The sequence below is a fragment of the Podarcis bocagei genome (genome assembly GCF_964188305.1).
Source record: "Podarcis bocagei genome assembly, chromosome: 10".
NCBI lineage: Eukaryota > Metazoa > Chordata > Lepidosauria > Squamata > Lacertidae > Podarcis > Podarcis bocagei.
The window spans coordinates 19,118,819-19,136,009 of NC_138135.1; the positions used below are offsets into that span (position 1 = coordinate 19,118,819).

Consider the following 17,191-nt stretch of genomic DNA (forward strand, 5'->3'; position numbering starts at 1 on the left):
GATGCCACCATGAGTTTCCCAGTCTTCTGTGAAATTTTAATTGCTCGAAAGCATTTCAGGGGGCACTTCAAGATCCATCAGTGACATAAAAGAGGGAGACCACCCGGGGGAGAGTTCTGAATGTGGTGAACAGAATGTCCTCCCACGAAGGGATTCCGTATTCTAAGGCAGCAATCCGGGCGATTGTTGATGCGTTCCTCTGTGGGGGTGACAGAGGAATGGAAGTTTTTAGAACTCTGTGAATGACAGCCCTTACCCTCTATCTGTATAAGGGAAATGCCGTTTCGAGGGAAGGGAAAGGAGTGTGACATCTCCGAGAAGCTGCAGAAGTTCTGGAAAAAAAGTGAGACGGAATTTGTATTTCTGTTGCTGTGTGCTCACCTTACATATCTTGTAAGCCTTAGTATTCTTGCCATATTGATCAGTCCCCTGGGTGGGGGGTGTGTGGAATCATTAAGATAGCACTTCTTTTTCTATTAATATTTGCAAAATGTACGCCGGAGGTTGCCAACTCCGTCTCTTTGCAACAAGTAAAAACATGTCCTCCTGTTAGGTTAAGCAGTATTATGGTCTGCGAAGCGGGTAAAATAAACCCCTGGTTTGGCCAAAGTCTAGCAGTTGACCCACCATATTGTGTTGAACCTGTTTGCTGGATCCTGTTCTGTTTGTGCCCCTGCCTCGTGGACCAGAATTTTTGAAACCAAACGTTGGTAATTCTGTGGTAATTCTGCACCCGACTCTTTTTGTCCTATCCTCATAAACAGAAACAAGAAACAAGCTTTCTCCTTCTTAAGAATTTGGTTCGAAGGAAAAAATCCTCATCTTCAGTTTTGTTTGGTTTTTATTTTGTGTGGGACATCTGTGGATATGTTCAAATGTTCTGCAAATTTTTCAGCGCAAACTTTTCAGAATATAGATAACCAATTTGCCCCTGCTGCAATCTTTTAATCTAGGAAAGAAGCTACATAAACTGCGCCGGGCTCTTGCTATGATGATTTATCCTGAGAATTTTACTCACTCCATTAGCTCCCCATCAGGTAAGCAACATAAAGATCACTTATTAAGAACAGCGTTGGAGGCCCCACTTTTAAGTTGTGGTATCCTGTTTGCAGAATACTTTATCATCACACAACAGAGATAATGTACATAATGTATGTTCAAATCATAGTTGCCTCCAAAGAATTCACCCACAGAGCTACAATTCCCAGCACCTTTAAGAAACTACAGTTCCCATGATTCTTGAAAGGGGTGCTTTAAATACTTCGTGGGTGTACACAGCCTGAGTGGCTTTTTGATGCAGCTTTGAAAACCTTTTTTTTTTTAAATTTCCCAAGCCTTTTCTCATTTTGATGAATGCTGTCTACTGATTTTACTGTTTATTTATTTTATCTGCTCTCCTGCATTTGCACTGTTTTATTTTTTACTGCATGCTTTTCATTATTATGTCTTTGAATTTGCAAGATGACAAAGAAGCTTTTCTAAAGCTAAGAGGCAGTGTAAAAAAAAAAAAAAAAATTAAGTCGTTCCAATGGGCTTCATTTACAAACAGTGGCGTAGCATGGGTTGTCAGCACCCGGGGCAAGGCAAGTACTTTGCGCCCCCTAACCCGTGGATTTGCGCCCCCTAACCCTAACCCCCAGATGTTGCGCCCGGTGCGGCCGCCCCCCCCTGCACCCCCCACGCTACGCCACTGTTTACAAAGAGCGTAGATTTTGGTTGGACATTAGGAGGAACCTCTGGCCAGTAAGAACAGTTCAGTATTGAAGTTAATGAGGAGTGGTGGGCTGCAAATTCATCTATTGAGGATGCTTGTAGCTCTAGAGTTTCTACTCAGAGCTGAGAATTAGATGGAAATAGCCTACAAGGCTCCGTCCAACAATGTGATTATGTGAAATTCAGAGTTTTGTCCTCCTTCCTGGCGATTTAGCAGATGCAAACAGGGTCACTATGGTGTATCTTTAACCACACTATTGCCAGATAACTATTGCTGCAATCCTAAAGTCACTTGCTAGGCCATGTGGAGAATATAGTATGCTGGATCAGACAAAAGTCAGTTTGTCCCAGTATTTTGCTTCCATCAGCAGACAACAAATGCCTTATGAAAAATCAGAAGCAAGTTATGGTTTAAAGAAAACAGTCTTATCCTGTTGTCTCTGTGTTTGGTAGAAGGGCAGGATTTCTGAATACAGACGTCCTCCATTATTTTGCCTAATCCCCGCCTCCCTGTCACGTAAGCTTTTGGACATCACCACTATAACTTGTGGTTATGAGTTGCACAAGGTAATAGAATAGGTTTGCCTTTAGGATGGGGAACCCTTTGAAACTGAGGTGTTGCTGACATCAGACACCCATGTGGTTTCAAGCCAAAAATAAATAAAAATAAATGCATGTGTTGCATTCTAAACTGAACAAAAGACTTAAAAGAAGATTCAGTGGATGCATGATATGGTGGTATACCAATCAAAAGTTTCAGATCCCTAGCACGACAGGTACTGATTGCAGTGTAAACAGAACATCAGATGCCAGGACAGAAGTTCTAGCATTATAATCAGGAAAGTGAATGCAATCATCTCCGTATCTGATGCACCCAGTGGCGTAGCGTGGGGGGTGCCAGGGGTGCTGGCCGCACCGGGCGCAACATCTGGGGGGGCGCGCTCGCTGCCTCCGGAGTTGCCGAAGAGCCTCGGGCGCAGGCTGTAGCGGAGCCGCATGTCTCGCGGAACCGACGAGCTGTGCGCGCGTCCGGGCTGAAGGCGCCCGGCAGGCAGCGGCTCTCAGCGCTCGCCGCGGAGGACGCGCCAGGCAGCCCCTCCTCACAGCCCCGCCTCCGCCGGTGCTGCTGCAGCTGCTGGGCCGTTGCATTTTCCTCGCCTCTCTGCCCCCCTCCTCCTCCGGGCAAGCGGCGTCGTTTGGGCGCCAGCGCCAGCGGCAACTCGCAGGTTAGGGGCTAGGGGGGGCGCAAATTACTTGCCTTGCCCCGGGTTAGGGGGCGCAAATTACTTGCGTTGCCCCGGGTGCTGACAACTCACGCTACGCCGCTGGATGCACCTCAAGTGATCATTTACACTTCTTAGGAGTTTTCTGGAAGGAATGACAGGCTTAACAGCTGTGGGATCTCCACAAAGAGAAGAGAAAAAGTAGCCAAGTCTGATGGATGGAAAGATTCACCTACTTAGGCTCTCCTGGCATGAGGAGAATTTTTAAAGCAAATGTGGTTTTATGGCCCTCTGGTGGCATTTTATAAGCTACAACATGCTGTAATAAAATTTAAGTACGCTGGTGGGCAAAGGGTCAACCGTACTGACTGAAAACTACTTCCACAATGCACATATTTATTTGTGACATTATTTGGGGGCATGGTCCATCCGAGGAAGCTCACAACATAATACACAATGAATACAAGCAATCTGAAAGTTCTCAAAATTGGCCAAAGATTGCCTTGAGAGTTTTGCAGGAAGGATTCAAATGCCTAGCAAGATATTAGGGTTTATGCAGTTAAAGTGACTTATGTGCAGGAGCAGCGCCAAGTCCACACTAAACAGGCATGAGGAAGTGCCCCAAGAAAGAGCTATTGCACTCATGTCATGCTCCTCATATGAGAAACAAGATAGCAGACTAGGCAGGCCCTTGGTCTGATCCAGTAGGGTTCAAATGTTCTTTGCAATAAGCCCCAATGGATTCCATGGGGCTGAAGTCCCCAGGCAAGCTGTGCATAGGGTTGCAGCCTTCATAGCTGCTGGATCCAATTGGACAAGCAATCATAATGAAACTAATTTGCATGTACAGCCTGACTGGTTGGCACTCCTCTCTCCTTCAGTGCTTGCTGGGCTGAAGAAACAATGGGAACTCCCATCACTTGCCACCCTGGTGGTTTCCCCCCATGACCCATCTTAGACAGTGGCAAAACGCCACCATCTTTCCTGAAACCATCCTCATTCACCCTGGGGATGAAGTTTTGAAACCATGGCAGCGGAAGCCTCTTCCTGAGAGCCAATGTAGTCCTCCTCTAATGGGAAATGCCCAAAATGTTAACATAGCAAGACGTCAGCGTGAAGAATAAGCCCAATGGAATGATCCAGTCTTCCTCCTCCAAGTCCAAAGTAGTTGTTGCTCTGGGAAAAAACAGTAATAGGGTCGCCTTCTGGTGAGTCTGGGTAAACACTGGGGGGAGACGCAGCTCATTCCATAGGGACAACAATGCTTGATTGAAGAACAGGGTTAGCCACTAGTTTTCCCAAAGGCTGCTTTGAGGGTGGGGGGGGGGGAGGGTTATATAGAGCTTTGGATCATGCCCACTCCCACCTCACAATGGGTGTTTGTATCCCAGAAATTCTAATGCCCACATCTGTTTGCCACTGGATCGACTTGGATGGTATGTCAGTTATCAGTTTTGTTAAGCTTATATTCTGCCCTTCCTCCGAAGAGCTCAGCACAACATACATTTTTCACAACTTACTGCATAAAAATTATATACCTCTTGATTGTAAAAATAAAATAAAATGCAGGGCTTCCCCCCTTTTTTAATCATGACAACCTGGCGAAATAACCTGAGAAACAGTGCGGCTCAAGGTCACCCAGTGAGCTTCATTTGAGCAGGCATATAGCTGCTCCATCACAACACAGACTGCTCATCTTTAACATTTGGAGGGAAGGAAGTGATAGCAGACATGATAACATCAGTGGGTGCCAGAAAGCAGACCCTCCAAAGGTCCCTAATTTCCAGGGACAGTCCGGATTTACAGAAGCTGTCCCGGTTTCTGATTTGATTTCCATCAGAAAAATGTTGGGGGGTATGGAGTTATGTGACCCCCGAGCCAAGGAGATAAGTAACCATACAACCTTTAGAAGACATCTGAGGCAGCTCTGTAGTTTTTAAACGTTTAATGTTTTATTATGTTTCTATATATGTCGGAAGCTGCCCAGAGTGGCTGGGGCAACCTAGTCAAATGGGCAGGGTGTAAATAATAAAAGTATTATTGTTGTTGTTTTAAAAATTTAGAGACAGTGTGAGTGCTTTCAAGCCTCATTATCAATGGGAAAGTTTCCCAGTATGGAAAGGCTTAGCCTGTTTTTTTAAAAATTGATTTACTTGCTGCACTTATATTCCAGCTTCCTTCTGAAAGTGGCCTGCTGGGCTCCCCCTGCCCCCCCCCCCACATAAACATTACATCCTCACAACACCCCATGAGGTAGGCCAGCCTGAATGATAGTTACAGGTCCAGGGCCACCCGCTGAGTTTCATGGTTGAATGGAGACTTGAACCCGGGTTTCCCATCTTCTGCTTCCACTGGCAGCAACCTGGCAACGGAGCTATTTGTGGCCGTTAATTGGGCCATGATTGCCCCTGACACAATTGCTTTCTGTTCTCTGCACTTCCAGTGACCACGGAACGCATCATGTCTTCTGCGAAGCCAGAACCGTCTGCTACGTCTTCAGAGACCTCTGACGAAAGTCTTGAGGATGAGGTAGTTGTGTATTCAAGCTCGTTGGCATACCATAGGTGGTATCTAACAAAAAGAGTTTTTAGCTGTGTGATGTAACTTTCCCAACCTTTCCCCCAACTCTCCAAAGCAGGAAATTAGATGGCACAGCTTAAAGTTGTATTAGAACAAGTGTTTAGATGAATACTCCCCGCTTTGTTCTTTTCTTCTTCCAGGTTTTTTTGCTGGGCTACACTCCTTTTTGCTATCTTATTCTCTCCTCAGATTACCCATCTCTCCAGGTTTTGCAATGCCATCTCAATCCCCCAAAGGTGCAAAAATAAAGGTGTTACTATGTTTTTGAAAGAACCTCATACAAAATGCATGTTTAAAGGGGAGAATGCACCGAAAAAAATGTGTGTTATACAAGCAAAGTATGTACAAAATGTGTGATAGTTTACATGTAGGTTTTCGGGGGCATTATTCTGGAAAGTCTGTAAAGACATGATGGAATGGCTCTATGATGGAGCATCAGGAAAAGTGACTGGTCCGTCCATCCCTCACTTGCAACGGAATCAAAGAACCACAGTATGAAAGGCAGGGCACTGGGAGAATCTCAGCAGATCTCAGAGCATAAACTTGATCTAAACTAGTGTATTTTAAGTTGTTTTGTCTTTGTTTTAAGTTCTATCGTTTTTTGGAAGTCACTTTGAGTTTCATTTTTGAAAAGCAAGTGACTAATTAATATAACAAATGTTTAAAATAAAATTATAAAGTCCACCCAAAACACGGAGGGTTGCTAACTTCGGGTTATAGTATTGACTTGTATTACAAATCGTGGCCTCTGCTTCTTTTGTGATATGCTATTGTTTATTGGTACTGCCGTAGTGTGGACGTGTTGTTTTGTTTGAACTGTGCTCTGAATGGTTTATTTATTTATTTATTGTACAACTGATGGCTTAAATAACAAAGATCTGGCTTTGGTTTCCATGTCAGAATGTCTTGAAGAGAGTTGGCAGCCTCCCCTTGGTGTGCTCTGTCTGCGACTTAGTTTCTTCAAACTACACCTCCATTAAGAGAAAAAGCTCCTACCTTCAGACAGTGTGTGGTGGGGCAGAGAAAGGCATGAAGACCATCACTGGAGCTGCCATCAACAAGGCACAGCCACTTCTGACTACATTTGAACCTCAAAGTGAGTAAAACTGAGGCAGAGGGCTAAATGCAACGAGCTAGAATTAGCTGAAGAGATGGCAATGAGCATTTATTGACAAGCTAGCCCACAATCGCTGAAATATACTGGGAGTCCTGTAGTGATTTCATGCTCTTTATTGCAGCTTGTAAAACAGTGATTTTATTGCCCCACCCCCCAAACCTCAGGCTTTTATATACATTATTTACACAATTAGTCCCATCTGATTGGCTGATTCTGCTTCCCTCCTGGAGCCTGATTGGTCTTTTCCTGCAGGCCAATCAGTTGTTGCATTCTAGGATCCTACTTGCCTATTGTTCTAGGATCCAAGCTTAGTACAGTCATACCTCATGTTACGTCCGCTTCATGTTAAGTTCTTTCAGGTTACGTCCTGCGGCGACCCAGAAGTACCAGAAAGGGTTACTTCTGGGTTTCGCCACTCGCGCATGCGCAGAAGCGCAAAATGACGTCATGTGCATCTGCAGAAGCGGCGAATCGCAACCCGCGCATGTGCAAACACGCCGCTGCGGGTTGCGCTCTTTTCATGTTGCAAATGGTCCTCCGGAACGGATCCAGTTCGCAACCAGAGGTACCACTGTACGTAACAATCGCCCTCAAATTGCCACTGCTATCAACACACACAACAATCTATTCAAGCTTCTCTGGGTTTAGGAATCCTTCCTACATTGGAAAGGAGGTCTAGTAGAGTGCAGGAACTTTCTGGAACCCTGTAAACGGATTCTAGTCAGTGGCGAAGCGTGGCTCCAAGATGCCTGGGGTGGGAGGGGGCAGGGCAAGCAGCAGAGAACAAAGGCATTGTGCAACCAACCCCCACCGCTGCTGGAGCAACCCCAGCCCTGAGCGGAGGCTGTTGTGCCCTTCTGGCACCCACCTCCTCCCCAGATCTGAGCCTTGCAAGGCTGCTCAGTGTGGGGACACGGGGTAAACTAAAGTCACCGGTTGCTTTGCTTGTGCTTTGAAAGACACTCGCCGCTGCAGGGGGCCTGTTTGTGCGTGTTGTGTTTTCTTGCAGAAGGTTCTGCTTTCAAGGTGGCCCCTGCCCCCACATCTCCAGTGGGATGGAGTCAGGATTCGCCCCCCCATGGCTCCCCAAACCGGTGCCAGCCCCCCCCCCCCAGTTCATGATGGTAGTGCCGGGAGGCGGGCACACCCCCTCATTGCTGACACCCGGGGCGGCCCGCACCCCCCCTTCCTACGCCACTGATTCGAGTAAGTCCCTGTTCTACTTTGGTCAGTAGTCCACCAAGAAAAAACAGGAGGATCTGCTGCTGAATTTGGTTGTTACAGACAGAAATCCAGAACTGACCAGCCAAATAATCACACCAGTGGTGGAAAAAGTAAAGGTTTGTTCAGACAGCAGTAAGAAATTACAGGGGAATCAAATTCAAAATCCTGTACAAAAGTTGTGTTGGGTAATTTCTTCCAGGTTAGAAATGCTGTTGATGTTTTCCTGATTTCCTGAATCAGAAACATAGGCCTGCCCTCAGTATCTTGGCTATTTAACTGTGTGCTGTTAGATTAATTGCTTTATTGCTGTTGTTATTGTTGCAATCTTGGAGGGATGTGAGATTCCAGGGGTTCCAGGCACTGAGTCAAGGTTCATGTTTCCTTTGGGATGAGGGACAGCGGAGACTGTGCTTTTAAAGAGCGGGTTTTCATGGGGAAAGCTCTGGAGCAAAAAAAGAGAAAAAGGATGCTCAGACACAGAGCTTTAAAGTGTGGACCATGCCTGGAAAGCATGAACGAAAGGTAAGTGTGGATAAGTCCATAGAAAAATAAAATGGACATTGGAAAAATGAGGGACTGAGAGAAAGAACAATTGATAGATTTTCACCCTACCAGTATTTTGTAACCATTGCCAAAGTTCCTTGTGTGATTACTTTGTGTAAAATTTTTGTTATAAGTAAGTAAGTGAAAGCCAGTGTGGTGTAGTGGTTAAGAGCGGTGGACTCATAATCTGGCGAACTGGGTTCGATTCCCCGCTCCTCCACATGCAGCTGCTGGGTGACCTTGGGCCAGTCACACTTCTCTGAAGTCTCTCAGCCCCACTCACCTCACAGAGTGTTTGTTGTGGGGGAGAAAGGGAGAGGAGATTGTTAGCCACTTTGAGACTCCTTAGGGTAGTGATAAAGTGGGATATCAAATCCAAATCCAAAGTAATTCAAAGCTCAGTTGTTTTAGTGAGACTGAAAGGGACTCATGACAGCAACCATAACAAAAACCAAAGTGTCTTCCTCTCTCTGTCTCTCTTAGTTGCAACAGCAAACAGGTATGCCTGTCGAGGCTTAGATACAGTGGAAGAGAAGATGCCCATCTTTCAACAGACGGCTGATCAGGTGAGCAGTTGTCTGCCTCCCAGAAGATTGTAAACATTTATTTAGGTCATTTCGAATAAGTCTCTGGGCACTTTGCAACATCTTTAAAACATCACAAATAGAGGTGAAGAATGCCACAAATGACCCACAGTTCAAAGCAGCTCAAAACCGAGAGAAAAGATGGTCCTCTTGAAACACAGAGGGCAGATACATTGGACAAAAGATATTGGTCATAATATAGATATGGAAGCATGGGAACGACTCTGGAATACAAACATAAAATTTACAGCATGTTATTGGTGTCAGGAAATCCAGCCTTATCAGGAGAAACTGGCCATTCTCCAGGCACCCGGCTTGATCTCCCGGTTGACCTCCCTGTCTGCATTCCCTGGCAGGATACAGGCTAGGTCACGATCGGCGATCCCACTCAGCGTGAGAGGGACACACCACTCTTCCCTGCTCCCTGCTCCCCCCAGGGATGGGAAAGAGATAGACAGAAATGTATTTACATGCCTTTATATCTGTCTTTGCAGCATTACAGAGAAACGTGTCTGCTCTCTTCAAACTCCAATAGCAGAGAGACAAACTCCACCTCCTGTACTTCCTGTACAGGTCAAATTACACTCTGAGCTAAATCCGGTGCTCAGCATTGTGAATAGACTGTCCCTTTGTTCCTATGGTACAGTCCCATCCTGTTTTGCTTTCCAGCCAGCTGCAGCTCGCTTCCGCATTGCTCCTTTTCCGTAACAATTGGTGTAACAGAAAATTATATGAAAATGATATCGATGGTACCTAACACCGAGTAAATTGGCAAAAATGTATAAATCCAAATCAAATAAGTGTTGGAAATGTAAAGAGAAAGAAGGTTCTTTTTATCATATGTGGTGGTCTTGTAGTAAGGTTAAAGCTTAAAGGGAAATGGTGTTTAAAATAACGTTTGGAAAAAAACAAACCCAGAAGCTTGCCTTTTGGGAATTATAGGGACAGAACTACCCAAACTGTCGAGAAATTTATTCATGTATGCTACTACAGAGGCAAGAATGTTACTCGCCCCAAAATGAAAAGAAGTCCCAGCAAAAGAAGAATGGATACAAAGCTTGTGGAATGTGCAGAAATGGCAAAACCTAGCAGAAAAATAAGAAATCAAGATAACAAACTTTGTTTAAAAGAATGGAAATGGTTTACTGAATATTTACAAATAAACTGTAAACAGATAAGAACATTGGCAGGATTATTGTAATAACCTGCAGTTTTATTAAACGTATATATATCTAAAGTAGATGAATAAATGAGCAAATTAAGTTAATTTGGATATGCAGAGAATATTAAAAATAAATTTAAGGAATTGCAGAAAGAGGGGGGAAGGAAGCCAAGTTTTGAAATATTAAAATGATCATAAAATGTATAAAATTATCATAAAATTGAAAATCATAAATAATTTTTTTAATTAAATAATAAAAAACCACAGAGGTAAACTCAGGTCGCATCCCATGCACCATAAATTTAGAGCACATGTCTCCCTTGCAAAGAAGCCAGGGCACTGCAGTTTGCCCCTCACAGAGCTACAATTCACAGTACCCAAGACAAAAGCTAGTTTTTTCTCCTTCTTTGGAGGTCTTTAAGCAGAGGCTTGACAACCATATGTCAGGAGTGCTCTGATGGTGTTTCCTGCTTGGCAGGGGGTTGGACTCGATGGCCCTTCTGGTCTATTCCAACTCTATGATTCTATGATTCTAGTTTCCAATATTTCCACCAGGGTCTGTCTTCTTACTCTTGCAGGTTGTCTCTGGTACGAAGGAGATGATGTCTTCTAAAGTCACATATGCAAAGAGCGCCATGACCCGCAGGCTATCGGGGATGGTTGACATGACCAGAGATGCTGTCCAGGGTAGCATGAGGACCACAACGTCCATGGTGACTGGGAGTATGAGCCTGTTGATGGGGACAAGAGTTGGCCAGATGGCCAGGACCAGCGTGGACACCATGCTGGGCAGGTCCCATGCATTTATAAATCACTATCTCCTGGTTGCCGATGAAGATATGAGTAAGGGCTCCCTAGAGTGCTTTCCCCCTACCTGTACAGCACAGAGTGGTTTTTTTATCTTAATGATACGTGAAGACAAAGTACAACCAAGATTTAGACCTGGGGTGGGAGAAATCTTTCAGCTCAAGTGCCACATTCCTTTCTGGGCAAATTCTGGTGGTCACACGCCTGGGGGGGGGGCAGGTACAGAGGCAAAGTACCCCTTTGGACAGTAGACTAGCTCCTAGACATGCCCAGTGCTTTTTTTTCAGCCAGAGCACAGTTCCGGCATCTCTCAGGTGGGCACCATTCTTGCCTTTATGTATTTCCGAAAAGCCCCAAACAAACATTTCAAGTCAAAACAGGAGCTGGCCAGTGTGTGCAAGTCTACACTTTTTCAAGATCTATGACTCTGTAGTTTTTTTAGCGGTGAATGCTTCTGTTGTCAAACCAACAGCTCTTCAGGGCTGCCCCAGGTTGCCCAGCAACTTGCAATTTCATGGCGAGTTCTGGCACCAATTTTTCTTGATAAAAAGCACTGCACATACCCCTCTCTATCCAGCAAGCAAGAAGCAATACCAGACCTCAAGGACGCATTCTGCACAGGCAAACAAAGCCAGTGAGGGGTGTGGCTTGGGGGAGGATGTGTGGCATGAGGTGAGCCTGGAGGGCCACATAGAGAGGACTAGAGGGCCATATTTATTCCCCAAGCCTGAGATTCCATGCTCCTGATTTAGACAAATCATTAATGTCTAAGGCTGAGTCAGCTCCATGAGCATCTTTCCACAACTTTATGCTCTTCTAGTGTTGGGTTGTTGTTTTTTTAAAAAACAAACACAAGTGTGTATACATGCTCCATTAACTGTGACGCCTCTACCACTTAGATGTCCTAAATTTATTATGGAGCCTGACCACTCACGAGGGGGGTCAGTATCTGTGAAAATATTAGGCCCTAGACGAAATTATCCCTCCGCAGCTCACTGTCCTATCTGTAGGTAGCAAAATGGGAAGAGAAATTTCAGAAATTTTGCAAAGGGGGTAGGCAGTGTGGTGAAATGGGCATATTGGAGGGGAGCAGCCTTCCCAAAGTCATCTTGAAAGATAAGTGATGAAATAGCATAATTCCCAGGACATCTCTGCAGGTGTGGGGAGGGAATGGCAGCCAGACTAACTGGCAGGTCCCAGAAATTTTCTGGGGGGTGGCGACTGGGAAAAGTAAGGCATTTCATCCTCTTTCACACACCCCCACACATACATTTTCAGCTGCAGTGGGAAAAACACATACGACTGCGTATTATTCTGCTAAGTTTTACTCAGAGTAGACCCACAGAAATCAATGGACCCACCGTTGCTACATGAAAAGCTTTAAACAATGGCTCCACCATTCGGGCATAAAATGTGATTACAATTTAACTTATAAAATGGTGCCCAAGAATGCCAACATGGTTAATCCCCGGCGTAGGGAAACACTGTGTACATGGTAACTGGCTCATGGAGATGTCTCCTGGCCGTGGATCCCAACACCTTGCAAAAATAACTGGGGCCACCTCGAACACAGGGCTGCTGCAATCTCCAGCTGCAACCTTCTGTCTCCCTTTACGATCACACAGTGATGTTTCTTTCGTTTCAGATGAGACTCGGACATGTTCTAAATGTGGATTGGGGGATTCCAGGGAGGAAGTGCAGGCGCAGATCAGGTGTGAAGGGTACATGGTTTGCTTGCTTTCCTTGCTGAACAAATTCCAACACTATGCTTCGATGCAGTCTCAGCGCCGCATCAGCCACACGTGCCAGAGCCTCCAAAAGGTCACGGAAAACTGCTATGCGGTAAGAGCACATCTTCTTTCCCCCTCCTATGTCGCTCTGGGCTGGGAGGAAACAATCACATCTCCTTTGAAAACAAAAAGTTTTCGAGGCTGAAATATTTCTTAGATTAGCCCCAAGGATGGTGTATGTGAGAGAGAGGGCGGGAGAATGGGGGGCAACTGTGTCATCACGGTCAAATTCTACACCCGAACTTTCCAAACTTTTCGTATTCGTGACACACTTTTTAGAGATGCATCATTTAGTGACACAGTAATTCAGTTTACTAGCAAACCAGAGGTTAAACTAAAGGAAGGTAAAATATAGAGGGCCCCTGTACTGTTAAGTCCAGTCAAAGGCGACTATGGTGTTGTGGCGTTGATCTTGCTTTCCGGCCGAGGGAGCCGGTGTTTGTCCACGACAGCTTTCCAGGTCATGTGGCCAGCAGGACTAAACCGCTTCTGGCGCAACAGAACACTGTGACGGAAAACAGAGCGCTTGAAAACGCTGTTTACTTTCCCGTCGCAGCAGTACCTATTTATCTACTTGCACTGGTGTGATTTCAAACTGCTGGGTTTCAAACTGCAGGAGCTGGGACAGAGCAACGGGAGTTCACCCTGTTGGGTGGACTCGAACTGCCAACCTTCCGAACGGCAAGCCCAAGAGGCTCAGTGGTTTAGACCACAGCACCACCCATGTCCAGAGGTTAAACTAACCCCTTTCTAGCCCTGGGAAGAGCATGGGGAGCATTCACACAACACACCTACACACTGCAACTGACACAGTAATGTTTGGAAAGCTCTGGTTTATACATACACACTGCAGAATGAGAAGTACACTGCCATGTAAAGAGAGAGAGAGGAGAGCAGAAGACCATTGAGTCCACAAACTAAAATAAATGTATGGGAAAGGGAATTTATGCTCCAAATTTAAACAACACTAAATGCAAGCTGTGCTGGGGGAAGGGTGACCAGGACACTAACAGTGCACTCCTGATTTCCCCACTGCCAGTGTGCACCTTGCACTTGGCACTGTTCAGATTCAGTGGATTTCCAGGTGGATCTGACCCAGTTTGGCTTGCGTTTGGCACCCAAAATGCACATGCTGGCCAGCTCCTGGGTGTGTCGTCAGCATGATCCACAGAGTTCAGCAAGTTCACAGCACAAAGTCCACAGCAGAAAGTTACGTGTGCCCACCTCCCTGTAAGCTGATCCACAGTAAAAAAAGCTTCAGGAGCAGGGGCTAGTGGAAAAGTTGGCAACTTTATCCTTGCATTATGTCACATCCGCCATGTCAAAATCTCTCTTTAAGTGTGGCGAGGCCATAGCTCAGTAACAGGAGAAATTCTTTGCATGCAGAAGGTTGCAGGTTGGAGTCCTGGCATCTTGAGATAAGGCTAGCAAAGACTCCTGCCTGAAGCTCTGGAGAGCCAGTGCCAGCCAGTGCACAGCTATTACCTTTTTTTTAAAAAAAAAAATTCATTTATGTAACGCCTTTTTTCAAGGTGGTCACATGGGTCTTCCTTTTCCTTTAAGCAGAGGCTTGACAACCATATGTCAGGAGTGCTCTGATGGTGTTTCCTGCTTGGCAGGGGGTTGGACTCGATGGCCCTTGTGGTCTCTTCCAACTCTATGATTCTATGATTCTATGATTTTCCCATTTTATCCTCACAAGAACCCTGTCAGGTATGTTGACTGGCCCAAGGTCACCCAGTGAGCTCTGTGACTAAGTGGGGAATAATAGAAGCCCCATCTCCCACGTCTTTGTTCAACACTCTAGAATTGTGAAATCTTAGAGCTGGAAGGGATCCCAAGGGTCATCTAGTCCCACCCAGACCTTTGATCATCTTGGTTGCCCTCCTCTGCACACGTTCCAGCTTGTCAATATCCTCTTTACATTGTGGTGCCTGGAATTGGACACAGTACTCCCTTCAGCTGTAGTCTGATCCAGCCTTTCTCCACCTTGGGTCCCCAGATGTTGTGCAACAATTCCCATCATCCCTGATGCAACACTGGTCCTGCCAGCTAGGGATGATGGGAGTTGTAGTCCAACAACCCAAGGTTGAGAGAGGCTGCTCTAAGCGCTCCACCACACTAGGTGGACCAAAGGTCATGACTTGGAATAAGTCATCTATAGTTGTTTTTAAATATATATATATATTCTCCAATGGATGTCTGCATTTCAGGAATGGAAGGCTTGGCTGGCTGCCTTGTACTATACGGTCACACTCCCGCTGAGGACCATCTACCTGATCGTCCTCTTCAGTGTGGAAGAATTATCCTCCCAGTTTCACGAGAATGTCCCCCAGGCCTCTTACGCCCTCGAGGAACTCAAGATGGCACTCTCCACCCTAGAATGCCTGCAGGATCTCTGCCGAAGAATCTTCACCCGAGTGTGGGAGAGAATGTCCGAGGAGGAGAACCTGAACGCGCTTTTGAACTACGTGTCGCAGTCCCTGCCCTTTTGCTTCTTCACAAACAGCTGCAGATGCAAGACCTGCCCTGGCAGCGCCATAAGGGCCCTCAAGATCACGCGGAGCGGGCAGGCGTCTCAAGGCACCTTTTCTGGGCAGCAGGAATCCAGGACCGGCTTCCTGGCAGCAGCAACCCCAACCACCTGAGCCCTCCCGGGTCACCTGTAGAAGGCAGAGGGGGAAGCATGCAATGTGGACTTGAGGGCATTTTTAAAGGGCTTGGTTCTTAGATTAAATCCTAGGCACAACAGCAGCCTGGCAGTAAATGAGTGAATTAGACCTTAGTGTGCATGTGTGTTTTTCTCGTGTCTCAGAAAGCCAAGGAAACTCTCTCTTTCTCCAGGCTGAGGGAAGATGAAGGGAATCCAAACAGAAGTCCTTGTTCTAGAATCCCCAAAGACCCGGTTATGTTGTCAAGCTAAAAATATGCAGTATGCATGTGCCAGTCCACCTCCTTCCCAAGTCATGGGATAGCTCAGTGAGAGGACTCATGCTCAGCATTATACGGGCTGCACAATATCCTGTAGGAAAGATTTCTATATCAGGCAGCCGTCCAACATTCCTTTAAGGGTGGGGAGCTGCTTCAGAACATCCTTTTCTGTCAAAGATGGGGAACTTCCAGAGGTTGCGCTGCAGCTCCCATCACTCTGGACTGTTGGCTGAGGCTGTCGGGAGTCCAAAAACATCAGGAGGACCACAAGTTCCCCAGCCTCGTCTTATACTATTTTGGTAACACCTGAAGATTGGGGACCACATGGCGAGGACTCCGCGCCGTCACTTTTTCCTATAACCCCGTAGTCCCAGTTCCTTGGAAGGGTAGCATGAGCACCCTCAAAAGTGGGACGGGGAAGCTGTGACCTTCTCGGGGTTGTTGGAGCGGCTGCCGAGACCACATAACACCAGTCTTGAAAGACCTACATTGGCTCCCAGTACTTTTGCGAGCACAATTCAAAGTGTTGGTGCTGACCTTTAAAGCCCTAAACGGCCTTGGTCCAGTATACCTGAAGGAGCGTCTCCACCCCCATCGTTCTACCCGGACACTGAGGTCCAGCACCGAGGGCCTTCTGGTGGTTCCCTCACTGCAAGAAGCCAAATTACAGGGAACCAGGCAGAGGGCCTTCTTGGTAGTGGTGCCTGCCCTGTGGAACGCCCTCCCACCAGATGTCAAAGAGAACAACAACTACCAGACTTTTAGAAGACATCTGAAGGCAGCCCTGTTTAGGGAAGATTTTAATGTTTGATGCGTTACTGTATTTTAATATTTTGTTGGAAGCCGCCCAGAGTGGCTGGGGATGCCTAACCACTGGCCATGCTGGCTGGGGCTGCTGGGAGTTGGAGTCCAATGAGCCACAGCTTCCCTAGCCTTGCCCTAAAAGTATCATCCGGTGGGAGGGGAGCAGAGGTGGAGCGGTCCAGGGGGTCCAAAACTTATTGCAGCAGCATCCCTGTCTCCAGGGCCCTAGAGCAGTGTTTCCCAACCACTGTTCCACGGCACACTAGTGTGCCGCGAGATGTTGCCTGGTGTGCCGCGAGATGTTGCCTGGAGGGAGGCGGGCGAGGCGGGCGGCGAGAGGCGGGGCGGCGCCGGCGAGGAGAGGCCGCCCAGCGCGGGGCTCTCGCCGTCTGCCTGCCTGGCTGCCTGCGAGCTTGGCGGGCAGCGCCTCCGTCCGCAGCGCCCGCCTCGCGGCTCTCATTCCCTGCCCCTGCCAAAGCTCACCCAGCCAAGCCGCGCTCTCCTTCCTGCCTCGCTTTGCTGCCACCTCCCCCCCCCACCCCCAAAGCTTGGAGGTTCCCCGGCAAGGGGGAGGGGGAAAAATTGAAACTTACACTTTCGTGCGTCCCTCCCGGCGTGACGCTGCGCGCTGACGTCACGGGGCTGTAATGGTGGTGTGCCTCGAGATTTTTTTCATCAAACAAGTGTGCCTTTGCCCAAAAAAGGTTGGGAAA

The 17,191-nt window shown here is 46.9% G+C and overlaps 1 protein-coding gene across 3 annotated transcripts; it reads left to right on the forward strand.

Annotated features, from left to right (window-relative positions):
• The first annotated feature begins 116 nt into the window (after nt 1-116).
• LOC308595687 (perilipin-3-like) lies at nt 117-15,523 on the forward strand. Of its 3 annotated transcripts, none has more exons than XM_081210305.1 (8): nt 117-343; nt 954-1,037; nt 5,380-5,465; nt 6,417-6,612; nt 8,884-8,966; nt 10,725-10,989; nt 12,599-12,795; nt 14,957-15,523. In XM_081210305.1, the coding sequence occupies exons 1-8, from the start codon at nt 277-279 to the stop codon at nt 15,389-15,391; spliced, it is 1,413 nt and encodes a 470-aa protein (XP_081066431.1). In that variant the 5' UTR covers nt 117-276; the 3' UTR covers nt 15,392-15,523. The 3 variants fall into 3 exon arrangements, with proteins under 3 accessions (XP_081066431.1, XP_081066432.1, XP_081066433.1); XM_081210306.1 differs by having other exon boundaries at nt 237-393; XM_081210307.1 differs by lacking the exons at nt 117-343; nt 954-1,037 and adding an exon at nt 3,835-4,144.
• Nucleotides 15,524-17,191: the final 1,668 nt, after the last annotated feature.